Source organism: Clarias gariepinus, chromosome 14 (genome assembly GCF_024256425.1).
Source record: "Clarias gariepinus isolate MV-2021 ecotype Netherlands chromosome 14, CGAR_prim_01v2, whole genome shotgun sequence".
Taxonomy (NCBI): domain Eukaryota; kingdom Metazoa; phylum Chordata; class Actinopteri; order Siluriformes; family Clariidae; genus Clarias; species Clarias gariepinus.
Genome location: NC_071113.1, coordinates 16493324 through 16508532, shown reverse-complemented (window position 1 = coordinate 16508532; position 15209 = coordinate 16493324). Strand labels below are relative to the sequence as shown.

The window sequence follows — 15209 nt, the reverse complement described above, 5'->3', positions numbered from 1 at the left end:
AGAGAGGAAATAATTGAGGCAGAATTTGTCCGACTGCCAAAGAGTAAGACTGGCCGGCTCCCTGCAGGACTTCAAGCGGATTCTTGTCTAAGGACAGATAAGTGAATGGAAACTGAACACCAGAGCAGAGCGGCCTGGAGAATGTGGCCCTAAACCATTACAACACCCTGTGAGATAAACTGTGAAATGAAGCAGAGCATTTTATTTTCAGCATGCAAGCAGCTCTGGAGCCTGACGCTGATGGGTGTTTGTCGGTACGGCAGTTTTTTAGCACAGAAACACAAAATCAGCAGCCCAACGGGAACACAGGAGTGTGTGCTCAGCTAGAACTGAAATGGCACATGGGATGCGGTGCTCACACACACCTGCGTGTACATAGGAAAATATATAGCTTATCTAAATGTTTATCTATAAATAATATAAAACAAATATAATATCATGCTCTTGGATAGAAGAACAAGGGGATTGGTTGCATATTGACTATAGATAGATAGATAGATAGATAGATAGATATTGTGAAATTACTTAAACATATGCTCTGTAAAATACCCGTGAAAAATCCCATTCTTCCTCCCTTCTGGCTTTCATGCCACAAAACTCAATCATCAGTGACATTTATAGCAGTGTCTGAGTGTGTGAAGTAGGTCATACCGTCGAGTCTGGCATTCTGGTCCAAATCTCTCTCACACACATACACACATGCACACACCATATCTCAAAAACATCTCCATTAACCCTTGGAACAGTCTAAGGAGGAACACTGAAATAGGAAACACACCCGCTGACAGGTGAAAAATATGAGCTGTGGAAAAAGTGACTAAAACTCAAAAATCTGAAGGTGAAACTGTGGAATCTTCAGTTAACAAGTGCATTAATGAGCTCAGGATCAGCAATGCTAAAAAGTTAACAAATGCAGTAATGAGCTCGAATCCGCTTATATGTCTTGTTTCTGTTGTTTAGCTTTTTAAACTTGCCAACATACTGTACAATAGAACTAATCAATCCATTTTAGTTTTTTTTTTGCCCCATTTTCTTCCCATTACTGTTTGCCAATCCTTGCACAATTTAGGTCTACCTGACTGGAGCTTACCGTATCTTCCCCATGGGTGCATTTTCAGAGGGTTTTTCTTCCAATTCTTAGTAAATTACATATTTAAGTGTTTAAGCTAGCATTTTTATTTAATGGTAAAATGTACAAGTGCAGTTAACTGAACAGGAATAGTGTCTCATATTGGGTGACACAGCAGGTAGCATTGCTGTCTCACATCTCCAGGGTACCTGAGTCAGTCCTGAGCTCCAGTTTACCTTCTTATTACAGTCATATTATTAGTTTATTATAGTTACAGTACCAATGTTCATCCCATACCCATTCCCGAACACCCTCAAAATCCCTCACCTCCTTTAAGCTGCTATTCATGGACTGTCCTAAAACAGCGAGCAGAGGAAGAGAGAACTATCTCACCTCCTCCATATACTGTACCAAAGCCCATGAGTCACTAGTTTCACTTTACCCAAAAGGAGTTTAGCCATTAACTCTCACCAACAGAGCAAATGCTCATGCCTCTGCACCACTGAGCATCCTCGCTGTTTTTTTTCTTCCTCATCTCCATCTGTGCAGCTATTCTGCAGTGAGAAGAATAAGTAAGTACAGGCCTACAGCGATGGGAAGAGGTACAGTACCATCTGATTAAACTCAGACAACAGCAATGCTAATTCCACTGACCTCAAACATCAGCAGTCAACATCTCGACTCACAAATCTGTCCTTTAATATTTTAAACAACTATAAAATTGGGCACGGCTGGAACTAATACACTCACAAGTATAAATCATCGTACATTTTTATGTTCAGCTCAATCAGAAGTGAGAAAGAGTCAATATTAATAAATATTGTGCACTGTAAAGGGGAGTGTTGCTAAAACATTGAGTATTAAGAAACCTTATGTACGCTGATTAAACCACCAAAATAATCCCTCCTGAAGGCTTTCTTTATGCCTATTGTTTGGGGAAGGTCTATTTTTCAGATCTTCACTCTAAGTGAATATGACAGCTTAAACTGGGCTTCCCTGTGGGGTGACACCAATCCAAATTCAGACTGAGGGAAGAGAGAGAGAGAAAATAAGGGTGATCTAATGGAACAAAAAGAGAAAAATGATACGTGATTGGAAAAATATTCAGTACATTCTAAAAATGTTGCAAAAAAAAAAAAGATTTGTACAGTATGCATTTGTCCAAAATATCACTATATAGTTTTACTACATTTCCCACTATATAATTTACTTTTTGTGCAAAGTGAATAATATTCGATGAAGTCATGAAATTAGATGGATGTATGGTTCCATCTACGTGCCACCAGCACATCGGGCAACAATATACTGTACATCCACTGTTTCTGTGGCAGTTATTTACATAGTTGGGTTCCCAGCTTGACCCCCGATCGTATCCGAGCACTATAGGGTGAAGGACCTTGCTCAAGGGTCAAACAGTGGTGACCCGGCAGAGTCCAAACCCTTAACCACCGAGCCACCCTGCCCCCAGTCATGAAATTAGGATTGTCCAAATGACGCATACTGTACTTAAGGGTGCATACTACCGATAATCCTCAATGTTCCTATTAGGTAATAGGGAGTTGTACAGTATTTTAGGCATAAAGGGAAATCAGATACATTACAGTTAGGAGTTAACAAGATGTGCATAAAAAGCTGCTGTTGAAAACAGTGCACACAGGTTACAGGGCCAAAGAGAACCATGTGTGACCCCTTGACTTTCTGCAACCAAAAACTGTGGGGTGCTGGGAAAGGTCCCTGAAAAGTACTCTTAAACACCAGAGAGGTATGTATGGAACTGGGGCTTTGTCCAATCTAAACATTTCTGGAAGAAACTAGACCGTTCTTCAAGCCACAGCTGGGTTTCTCTGATCACCGCAAAGTTTTTGCACCCTGTATATCAGTATGAGCACATAACAGACACATAGCATGGTCAAATAAAGAAAACAGCAGAATCACCACCTAGCCCTGACAGAGAATGTTAAGATTATATCTGGCTAACATGTCTTACAGCTTTCTGACTGATAACTCTGGAATCCGAATGTGGACAGTGAAGAAAGATATTTGCATGAGGTAAATTACCAGAATATAATAAAAACTATATAACAAAGACAAAAAAGCAACATGTTGGTCATACTTTATTTAGTTCCATGCAGGCGGTCACCTCTTCTTCCTTCACTGCTCCTCATCCTCAGTTTTGTGCAGATGCAGACTCTTTCTCTCAGGGCATTCTCTGGGTATTTATGGAATGCTCTTCTATACAATTTAACAATATCCACACTGAAGCTTTTGTGCCTAGCGCTGAAACCTAGTAATTATGAGCCGTGGAGGGCCACAATCAAGCTGAAAACTAAGACAATAATGTAGACCATTTGTGTTTAACTCTAAAAGGAGCTGGAAATGTGCACAAGAGACATGACCCATGATATATCTCTGAAAATACTCCACTGACAAGCCCTGGAGATTTGTACTGTATATTACATGTTACTTACACCTACAGTAATTAGACATCTATCAAAGGGCAGGGATTTAAAGTATGTTTTTTTTTACCCTAAGACATACTGTATGGCCAAAAGTTTGTGGACAGCTGATCAACACATCCATATGCAGGGTTTGTCTGTAATGTCATTGCATGTCTCCGGGAACTAATGGGCTTTTTACACACAGGATGATTCACTTTAAAGGAGGTCCTCAATACTTTGTGTAATGGCATTAAACCTCGCTTTGAGCGTGATGGCTGTCTGGCGCCTACCTTATCGGGCCGGGTTTGAAGCACCATAAACTGCGGAGCACATTGCATGTTGTTTTGTTCAGATCGCTTCTTCTAGCAAAAGTTCTTACAGAATGTTTGGGGCCTCTTTCAAATAAATTACCCTGTATATCATCATGACGGTGCTCAAAGCGAGGTCCATAAGCACATAGCTCGCTATGGTTGATGAGAAAGAACTCAAGCGATCCAAATGCTGACCTCAACCCCATTGAAGAGAACTAGAATAGCCACTGTACGCTGTACACCCAGGCTTCCTTCTTGCCCGACTTCACTAATGCTCTTGTGATTGAATGAGCACAAATCTCCACAGCCACTCTCAAAAATACTCTGGGAGACTTTCCAAAAGAGTGGAGGTTATTTAAACAGCAAAGGGAGGACAAAATCTGTGTCAATGCCTACCAGATGATTCTGCGGACACCGTATAGTGAATGCATCGGATAAAGAAATTACAGGGCAAGAGCAAGACAACGTGTTGGCACACTCTTAACGGTTTGAGCCTGACCTCAACTGGGTTTGCAGGTTCTGTGTGGTGTTTCTGCAGGTTCTCAAGTTTCCTCTCAAAGGTGGATTGGCCCTAAATTGTCCCTCGATGTGAGTGAGCATGTGTGCATGTGTGTGTGTGTGTGTGTGTTCATGCTGATGTGATATTGTGCCAATCCACCCTCCGCATCTATTCACCAGGCAGTGACGGGTGCTTCTAGGTCCAGATCCATTGATCAGCATGAAGTGTTTATTAAAGAGGAATGACAGACTTGACATGATGAAGCTGAGCTGCAGGTGATAATACTGTAGATGTAAAGGGGGTGTGAGAGCAGAAATGCCAGCTTTGACCAAAAGCTTTGCTACCCAGTTAAAACCCCAAGCTTTTTTCATGCTGTTTTAAAAATGAATGTTTTTTTTAAATCTACATAAATGCTGTAACTGTCATATCTCTCAACAAAAACAGGAGGAGTTTATCATGACAGGTGACAGTCAGGCTGCTACACTCCGCGGTGTGAGAACGAAACGCTCCAGACGAATCACGTGATATAAACTGAGACGGCTTTCGGTGTGTAGCTACAGAGCAGCTGCGGTGAGAAGTCGCAGGGAAGCGCTTACCTCTGCTGGACATGGAGCTGGCGGGGACGAGCGGGAGAGAGCGCGGGGACGAGCAGGGGAGAGCGCGGGGACGAGCAGGAGAGAGAGCGGGGACGAGCGGGGATCTTCCACCTGGAGACCTTTTTAGAAACAGCCTTCAGTAACCCGGTGATCACGAGTTCCTCATCACACACGATCACACTGTACAGTATACACACAGAGCTCAGCACACACACACACACACACACCGCGCTCAGTGCACACACAGCAGCATCGACAACACACACACACACCGTGCACGGGTTTCCCTGTGGGCGGGACTGTGCAAATGTGCTTGAGTGTGTGTGTGTGTGTGTGTGTGTGTGTGTTATCAAATCAGTTCTTCCCATACATTTATTTTATTTATTCATGGATTTATATGGACATAATGGGTTTTGTCAATTCAGTGCTCTATACACTGTTTCGTTTTTGGTTTTCACCCTAGATACTTAAACAGAGCTTTACATCAATAGCACTATTATTATTATTGTTATTATTATTATTATTATTATTAACCTAGAGTGTGTAGTATTTCTAGTTTTTGCATTTAAAAGAGAGTTGTACCATTTTCTCAACTCAACATTATTATTTAAGGGCCATAAAAAACTTATGAAGTGAATAAACAGCGCCCCCTCGTGGTAAAACCACACACCTTATAAACGGCGCAAATTCTAATTTTATTTGTCACATACACAGTCATACACCGTACGATATGCAGTGAAATGCTTAAAAAACATTTTTAAGCCTGTGGGTGTGAAAAGCATGGTCTAAAACTGGGGCTGAGATACACATAATAATAAACATAATAATAATAATTCAATGAACAAACCAAATATACACCAAGTATACAACTATGTAAAATAATCTGTAAAAAAATTCTTATGTGCTGAAGTTAAAGTTAACACGACACACGAGTCAAAAGTTATTCACTCTCTGGCTGTAAAATTTATTTTAATTATATATATATATATATATATATATATATATATATATATATATATATATATATTTATTATTAGGAACACCATATTAATACGATGTTTGACCCCCTTTCGCCATCAGAACTGCCTTAATTCTATGTGGCATTAATTCAACAAGGTGCTGAAAGCATTCTTTAGAAATGTTGGCCCATATTAAGAGGATAGCATCTTGCAGTTGATGGAGATTTGTGGGATGCACATCCAGGGCACAAAGCTCCTGTTCCACCACATCCCAAAGATGCTCTATTGCGTTGAGATCTGGTGACTGTGGGGGCCATTTTAGTAAAGTGAACTCATTGTCATGTTTAAGAAACCAATTTGAAATGATTAGAGCTTTGTGATATGGTGCATTATCCTGCTGGAAGTAGCCATCAGAGGGATGGACATGGTCAGAAACAATGCTGAGGTAGCCTGTGGCATTTAAACGATGCCCAATTGGCACTAAGGGGCCTAAAGTGTGCCAAGAAAACATCCCCCACACTATTACACCATCACCACCAGCCTGCACAGTAGTAACAAGGCATGATGGATCCATGTTCTCATTCTGTTTACGCCAAATTCTGACTCTACCATTTGAATGTCTCAACAGAAATCAAGACTCATCAGACCAGGCAACATTTTTCCAGTCTTCAACTGTCCAATTTTGGTGAGCTCATGCAAATTGTAGCCTCTTTTTCCTATTTGTAGTGGAGATGAGTGGTACCCGGTGGGGTCTTCTGCTGTTGTAGCCCATCCACCTCAAGGTTGTGCGTGTTGTTGCTTCACAAATGCTTTCTATCAGCTTGAATCAGTCGGCCCATTCTCCTCGGACCTTAAGCATCAACAAGGCATTTTCGCCCACAGGACTGCCGCATACTGGATGTTTTTCCCTTTTCACACCATTCTTTGTAAACCCTAGAAATGGTTGTGCGTGAAAATCCCAGTAACTGAGCAGATTGTGAAATACTCAGACCGGCCCGTCTGGCACCAACAACCATGCTACACTCAAAATTGCTTAAATCACCTTTCTTTCCCATTCTGACATTCAGTTTGGAGTTCAGGGGATTGTCTTGACCAGGACCACACCCTTAAATGCATTGAAGCAACTGCAATGTGATTGGTTGATTAGATAATTGCATTAATTAGAAATTGAACAGGTGTTCCTAATAAACCTTTAGGTATATATATATATATATATATATATATATATATATATATATATAAAATAAATCTGCTTGCTTTGCAATACACTTTGTCCATCTGTCAAAAAACTTTCGTATTCCCTCATTAAAACATGTTTTAGGCTGAGCTGTGAGCCACGAATACTCTGCCGTCTTTACTTCTTCATCAGAAGTGAATCTTTATCCTTGTAGGGCTGCTTTCAGTGTACCAAACAGGTGAAAGTCCAATGAAGGAAGATCAGGACTATATGGTGGATCATGTATGTGTCTGCCTGTCTGTCTGCCTGTCTCTCTGTCTTTATACACTACCGTTCAAAAGTTTGAGGTCACTTTCTAACTCCATTATGGTTCCTGATTTTTATTTCTTTCTACATTGTAAAGGAATGCTGAAGGCGTCCAAAAAATGCATTAATCTCCTTTGAACAGTTGATATTGAGATGTTTCTGCTACTTATGCTCTGTAACGCCTCGGTGCTGTTAATTGGTCATTTTTCAGGCTGATAACCCTAAATGAACTTCTCGTCTGCGGCAGAGGTAGATTTTGGTCTCGCCCTCCTGGGATGGTCTTCATGAGAGCCAGTTTCATTATGGTGCTTGATGGATTTTGCAAATGCACTTGACAATACTGTTCTTGCAAGAACTATTACAGAAAGGCTGACCTCTGTGTCTTAAAATAACAACTAACTGTTGTTTTTCTTGTTGTTACGTAATTACCTAATCCCATATGTGTTATTTTATAGTTCCCAGTATTGTTGTGGAATGTAGAAAAAAAAATCACTAAACAAAAACAATTTGTTTTTAATTAATATCTTATTTCTTCTATCATTTACATTTAGTCATTTGGCAGACGCTCTTATCCAGAGCGACTTACATTTTTTATCTCATTACACATCTGAGCAGTTGAGGACCGCGCTCAAGAGCCCAACAGTGGCAACTTGGTGGTTGTGGGGTTTGAACCTGAGATCTTCCGAACCGTAGTCCAATGCCTTAACCACTGAGCTACCCCTGGCCCTATCATGTCATATATATACTGTATACACTATACGTCAGGAACCAACACAGAAACAGATAGACGGATAGACAGATAATGTTCCGTGCTTGAACATCTCTGAACATCAATCACGACACGCGCGCTCCTCTCAACTACAAAAACTACATAAACCAGAGGGTGAGGCGCGGCCTGACGTCATCTTCGTGCGCCTGATAAGCGGGAGGAATGACTGCGAACGGCATGGCTGTAATAAACAACGCTGGTTTAACAAAGTTACAGTCGTTAAATGGCGTCTTCGCTATATATAAGAAAAAAGGACCCACATCCGCCGACGTGTTAAACACGCTGAAACAGAAGCTGTTAAAAGGTAGGAGGTGTAAAGCTGGTGCTGTAGAGTCTGAGTGCATTTTGAAAGCACGAGACATGGAATAAAAGAATATAAATGTGTAATGTTGGGTTTGTACACGCATTCTGTTCTAAGAGGCTGGTGTAGAGAAATCAAACCCTCGGAAGAGGAAGAAGCAGGCTATAAAGCTGGGACATGGTGGGACTCTGGACAGCGCTGCTTCTGGTGTTCTGGGTACAACACACACACACACACACACACACGAGGTGAGCATGTGTATACCAATATACTCTATTTAACCAGTGTTACTGTCCTGCAGTGATTGGGATTGGTGAAGGGACGAAAATGCTGACCTCCATGCTTGCCGGGTCAAAGGTAGACCAGATCATGTTTTCCTCTTTACAACACTATCTGTCTAAGCAATTGTTCTTATCAGGATTCACGGCCCTTAATGCAGTAGTGTTTAACTTATTCTCCACAACTTCTCAAAGAAATACACCGCTGTCGGAGAGCTGGGCAAAGCAACAGACACCTTTGATGCTACAGGAAGCGTTATTCTGGAGAAAGGCTACGGTATGGTGTATTACATATATCTTAACTGTATAAACACTCAACTTACAAATGGAATAATCTGACCTTTATTTTTTAAACTCAAGATCATATAACGAGAGAAGCTTTTGAAGAAAAGCTGAAGCAGTTCACTGGTGACATCATGCAGGTGCCGCCTCTGTGAGTCTTCAGTTCATTTTAATGTCTTTCTCCTTCGGATGCTTTGCATCATGTGTGACTTTTTGATGATGTGGGTTCAGTAAATCTTGTGATTTGTTCTCCTGCGATAAACAGTCATATAAAACTACATTTTTAAGAGTTATAAATTAGATACTTGTATATGTGACAGTGACAATGATGAAAGGAATCTATAAGGGCTGTTCAGGTTAAACTGGGAAGAACGTTCTTTTGACTGAAGTCTCTTCGGTGCAGTAAAACCTTTTGAATAGTGCAAACTCCTTTTGAATAGTGCAAACTTTTTAAAGAAGGCTATACATCTCTAAATGATGATCCTGGCTGAGGTGGCTCAAAGCCTCTTGCAGTCATTACTGTGAGCGTTCCTTGAAAATCAACAGATTACTTGTAAATGGTCAAGGTGATAAAAAATAAGTTGCATAATTTTTATTCTTATCAAAAATTCAGTGACTCAGCTCAGATACTGTGTAAATGAGAACACTGTCATCCTGCAAGAAATCATTCTCTTTAATCCTGTTTCATCTTATTATAAGGGTGATCAGTCAAAATTATTATTTTTATTTCAATTCCCTTTCATTCCATTTATTTATTCTGTGGAACAAGTATGCTCAATCCATGTCAGCAAACCTCCACAGTATAAGAGTCGTTATTTTACCTTAAATTTGTCACCCTTTTGTGCACTTTGCCTTTTTTTTTTTTTTTTTTTGCTTAAAAACAGAAAAAAAAATACAAAGTTGGATTTTAGATTCAGATAAAATTACTATATTTTTGCAACTTTGCTTTTTTCATATTTATTTTGGACAGAAACAATCTATTGTATTTAATCTATTGAATAATCTATCAGTATTTTTTACGTTTGAAATTGTAGGTACTCTGCATTAAAAAAAGATGGCAAGCGCCTTTCTACCTTGTTGAAGGAAGGACATGAAGTGGAAGCTAAGCCTGCACGTCCAGTTACAGTCTACAACCTCTTGTTGCAGGACTTTAATCCCCCACTTTTTACTTTGGGTAAGTGAAAATGTTAAAAATGCCTGTCGGGGATCTTAAAGTAGTGAGCCACAGTCATTTGCGCAAATTAACAATAACTGGTTTAATTTTAATGATACTCATTCTCACACTCATTGTCTGTACCGCTTTATCCTGTGTACAGGGTCACGGGGGGGGGGGGGCCTCGAACCTATTCCAGATGACTTGGGACACAAAGTGGGGTACATCCTGGACAGGGTGCCAATCCATCTTTGGACACACATACGCACACTACAGGCAATTTGTAAATACCAATTAGCCTAATCTGCATGTCTTTGGACTGTGGAAGGAAACTGGAGCACCTGGAGGAAACCCACCAAGCACGGGGAGAACATGCAAACTCCATGCACACAGACCTGAGGCGGGAGTCTTTGGAGATACATAGCAATGGAGATGCCAACTACGACATCGTGCCACCTATTTAAATGATGCTGGCGACCAGTGGCGGCTAATGCAAAACATTTTTTGGGCGGGGCGCAAACAAAATTAATCACCTGTAAATAGCCATAAGAAGTGCTGGAAAGCACCAAGAGCTCAATTAGATCAATTAGGTCCAAGCTGATCGACCTGATCGCCTTGTGAAGGAGTATTTTAGCAAATAAATTACGAATGTTTTCTTATATTTAGCTGGTTTCCACGTCAATCACTATTCAATACATTAACTAACAATCTGCTGACCGTTAATAAGACTTGTTGATAATGGTCTAATCACATGAGCCCAAATATAAAAAAAAAAAAATTTATTCGCTAAGAACAAAAGTGAGAGGGTTCGGGGCCCACAGTGCTGCGCCCCAAGGATGATTTGAAAAAATCCAATTAGAGCTCAGCCACAGATCAGATGCTTTCAAAAGTTTACGTGCCTACATAGACACACGTTTGTCCGGCGCCCCGCGCACACAAACACAAATGAACGTAATACAGTTTAGATTTTTTTTAATTGTAAATAAATGATATTAAGAAATACAGCGGAATATTGTGACTAAAATACTTTATTTTATTATTAAAATAAATAAATATTATGTTAAATAACTACATGTTAAAATAGCATTCTTCTCTGCCTAACTTTAAGGGGCGGCACCCCTTATTGACCGCCCGCCACTGCTGGCCCGTGAAGCAGTTGTTTTGAGGACAAAAACATTCTGTTAATGAGAGAGAGATCAACACATAATGGCCAGCCTGGTTTGGTCTGACAAAAAGGCTACAGTAACTTTGATAACCACTTAGATACTTTTTGAAAAAAAAAAGTATCTGAGTGGTATTTGAGAACCACTGTACAGATGTGGTGAGCACAGTTCAGCACACTTGAGGTGGACGCACCGTAAGACCATGCTTGGTTCCACTTCTGTCAGCAAAGAAACAAAGTGGCAGAGGATAACACAATCACTTTATTAGAACCATTAGACTAACACTGGGCTGTCAAATCAGCTTCACTTCTTCATGGATTCAATAAGTCGTTGGTTGTTGATTCTGGTCCACGTTTATATGACTGCACTGACATAACAGCCCATCTGGCACCAGCAACTATGCTATGATCCATATATCCGAGATGACATTTTCATATTGGATGTGAACATCACCTGATGCCCTTGACCCGCATCTGGATGATCGTGACAGCACTGCAATGCACACATACATAGTGGTTAGCACACTTCCAAAATCAAGAGTTCGATTTCCGCATTGGATCTGTGTGTATGGAGTTTGCATGTTTTTTCCATTCTTGGAGGGTTTCATGGAGGGTGTGTGTGCCTTCTAATGGATTGGCACCATGTCCAAAGTACCATGTTCTGTGCCCGGAGTCTTCTACGGTAGGCTTCAGGTTCCCAGTGACCCTCAACAGGATAAGCAGTATAGAGAATAAATGAATGAATGCATGCTGACGCGTGATTGGCTAATTAGATAGTGACGTGAAATTGCTGTAAAGGTATTGCGGTGTGTTTGTGTATGTGCAATAGCTGAAATTATTCAATAATTGTTTTCAACTTTCATTGAGACCTACACCCAAACATCATTAATTTAAAAATGTATATTTATCACTAGAAGTGTGAAGTATGTCACAGTTGTTATTGTTTTTTCATGTTGACAGATGTGGAGTGTGGTGGAGGGTTTTATGTCAGAAGACTGTTTGATGATCTGGGAAAAGGTAAATAGCAAAGGCTTTAGTTGCAACATTGACCAAGTTTATATTTACACACAATCATATTACATTTGCAGAGTTTTGTCATTCTGTGCCTGAGGAGTGTGTGTGCGCTTGTGTGTTTCCTCTGCAGCACTTTCCTCCTGTGCTCATGTGCAGGAACTGACCCGGACAAAGCAGGGACAATTCACTCTTGAAGAACATGTGTTGAGGGAGGAGCGCTGGACCTTCCAGGACATTTCTGAGGTTTTACATCCCTGCTCCAAGCCCGAACACAACACGGGCAAAAAAAGCAAAAAGCAGGATGCGGCCTCCCAGCTCGGCTCTGAACGCTCTACAAAAGATCGCAGCAGACCTGATAATGTTGAAGAAGACCATAAACATAGCAGTAAATAAACAGCATGATGTCGGTGAAAGTCTAGATGAAATGTACTAATTCCAAACATTTGTGCTTATTCTGTTGATTTGTGAGTTATTTATGTTTTATTTAGTTTTCTGATAAATGGCAACCTTGTGACACAAGTTGTTCGTGTAACCATGCAGTGAGAAATGGAGAGAATCAGCATGACCACATCAAAAGCCCCTTGGAGTTGCATAAGACTTATGATGGAATTGGTTTATGATGATGTTTTGTTGGTTGCCATCCTCATCCACTGCATGTTCCAGAAGCACTGATACTTGTTTTTCTTGAACCTCAGGCAATTTGTGGCGGGTCTAAACTGCTCTTATTTTTATGGCCATAGGCCATTTGGCAGCTTTCGGTGGTTGTTATAGTATAAGAGAAGAACCGACATGCGTGCGGTGTTTTCTCTCCACCCCCCCAAAAAAAATAGTCTGCCACAAAGGTGGTGACCTTTAAGTTCAACCTCATTTATAATTAAAAACTAGCCCAGATGGTAAATGGTTTAAATGATCAAATAAAACAACCTCAGTGGGGGAAAATGCTTTAAAAAAAAATCAAACATGGACCATAAAAATTCAATTTCAAAGCTGACATCTGCTGTCATAAGCAACTGAATCATGGTAATGTGCGCCCTCTGATGTAAGCAGGTCATTGGCTGAAATGTTGAGCTTAAAGGGAAGTTCAATCCTAAGGGTTTTAATGGATTGACTTTTGTTTAGGTTCAACAGATTTCCTGGCATTGTCAGAAGCAATTTAAGCAATTTCCCTCCGGGATAAATAAAGTTATTTGAATTGAAATGAATCATTACTTTTATTAAGGTCTCATTAAGACCTAGTGAGGTTCTGCATTTTTATTTGCAATGACATCATTAAGACCCATCTAACAAAAACTAAAATCTTTAACTGTATAGAGTAATTAGAAGGCTACATGGTGGCATCACACTTCCAGACTCCTGTCTTTGGTCTGTGTGCATGGAGGTTTGCCTGTTCTTCCTGTGCTTGCTGAGTTTTCCTTAAATACTCCAGTTTCCTCCCACAGTCCAAAGACATGGAGAGTAGGATGTGTGGTGTATCCAGAACTCCCTGTGGTGTATGAGTGAGTGTGTGCATGCTTGTGCCCTGTGGTGGATTAGAACCCTCACCAAAGTGTACTTGTTCTCTGAGTCCCCTAGGGTAGACTCCGGGCACCCTGTACAGTATAGGTGAAGAGAATGAGAGATCGAAAGAATAATTGGCTAGCTGTTTAAAATCAGTATATCAGTATTGTTATCGGTAATGGCAATATTATTATTTTATGAAGTTATAATATTGTCTTTGATTTTTTTAAATTTTTTTTTGGTTATTTATTTTTGGTTTATTTTGGTTATGGTTAAGTAATTTCATATGGCCCAATCGATTGTTTTAATTGCTATGTTACAGCTATCAATAATTAAACACCATTAATCAACGGGCTACCATCCCTTTCCTTTGAATAGAAATCAATGAAAAAAGATTGATTTAAAACATTAATGTAAATTGGGATATAATTGCATAAATTTTTAACCGATTCCAGGGTCCAACTGATTACCAGCTAAACTAATGAACAGAATGAAGTAGGTATGGTATATAAATAAGTAATCAGGTTTTTAGTGTAAACCTATTGGTTTTATTGCAGCTAAGGTAAATGGAATTAAAAGGATATTTTAATTAGGTGGTAAGAGAAAAGTCAGGTGAGTTTGCCACCTGGTGGCAGCACAGAGCTCCACTTTTCTTATTCTTGCTCTGGCAATTTTTTACAGTGTTTTTTTACTGCAATGTGACAGGAAAGCACTGATCCTGCAAGCTTACAGTACGTTCTTCTTTATGTTACTGATCGATCTGTCTGATAAATGATCACAAAGAGATGTCAGTAGGTTTCAATCCTTCTGTGTTCACAATGTGAAACTAAGGGTTGGAAATATTCATTATCAAAAAGCAACTGATTATGATCACGGCTCTAGCACCAGGATTGGCTATTTAGCCCACTGTTTTGTTGGTTGGGATCAGAGCCATGTATGACCTTCAGGATAGCAAAATACATGACGTATAGTTGGGATTAGCATGTAATGTGAGAACAAGGTCTGGCTTGTACAAAAGAACTCTGACCAGAACAATACTGTTAATGTACAACATAATATAGTTTACATCTATTATTGTTTCCAGGATTCACTATAACTGGAAGGTACAAAGGTTAAGATAGTTGTTTTAACCTGATATAATTAAACTACTGGGAATGCTTAAACCAGTTTAGTGTTTAAGGTTTGAGGTCATTTCAATTTTTGAGATTCTTAAGCAACACCCTTAACTACTTATCTTTGCTTTTATTCAATTTCAATTCCTAGTTGAAGAAGCGGCAAATGAATGTAAATTGTATTCATCTGTGGCTTGGGCATTGTTAATCCTCATTTGTTCTGCATTTTCTTGTATTCTAGTTCTTGTAGTTATTCTTGCAGTTATTCATGTCATGGTAATGTAAG

The 15209-nt window shown here is 39.9% G+C and overlaps 2 protein-coding genes across 3 annotated transcripts in view; one reads left to right on the top strand and one right to left on the bottom strand.

Annotated features, from left to right (window-relative positions):
- Positions 1 to 5160, bottom strand: part of ablim1b (actin binding LIM protein 1b) — a 64510-nt gene extending 59350 nt beyond the window's left edge. For both annotated transcript variants that reach the window (XM_053511214.1, XM_053511216.1), the window contains exon 1: positions 4914 to 5160. Coding sequence is in view for 1 of the 2 variants with exons in the window: in XM_053511216.1 (XP_053367191.1) it covers positions 4914 to 4926 (13 nt within the window). In the remaining variant the exon portion in view is untranslated. The remainder of the gene's footprint in view (positions 1 to 4913) is intronic.
- Positions 5161 to 8159: 2999 nt separating this feature from the next.
- On the top strand, positions 8160 to 12766 carry trub1 (TruB pseudouridine (psi) synthase family member 1). Its single transcript, XM_053511745.1, has 8 exons — positions 8160 to 8428; positions 8543 to 8641; positions 8727 to 8782; positions 8899 to 8980; positions 9064 to 9136; positions 10020 to 10159; positions 12261 to 12317; positions 12445 to 12766. The coding sequence occupies exons 1-8, from the start codon at positions 8287 to 8289 to the stop codon at positions 12705 to 12707; spliced, it is 912 nt and encodes a 303-aa protein (XP_053367720.1). The 5' UTR covers positions 8160 to 8286; the 3' UTR covers positions 12708 to 12766.
- Positions 12767 to 15209: the final 2443 nt, after the last annotated feature.

Coding starts and splice junctions, on each gene's coding strand:
- trub1 (XM_053511745.1), top strand. CDS start 8,287: ATGACTGCGAACGGCATGGCTGTAATAAACAACGCTGGTTTAACAAAG. Junction 8,642..8,726: donor CGCTGCTTCTGGTGTTCTGG/GTACAACACACA, acceptor ACTGTCCTGCAG/TGATTGGGATTGGTGAAGGG. Junction 10,160..12,260: donor TCCCCCACTTTTTACTTTGG/GTAAGTGAAAAT, acceptor TCATGTTGACAG/ATGTGGAGTGTGGTGGAGGG.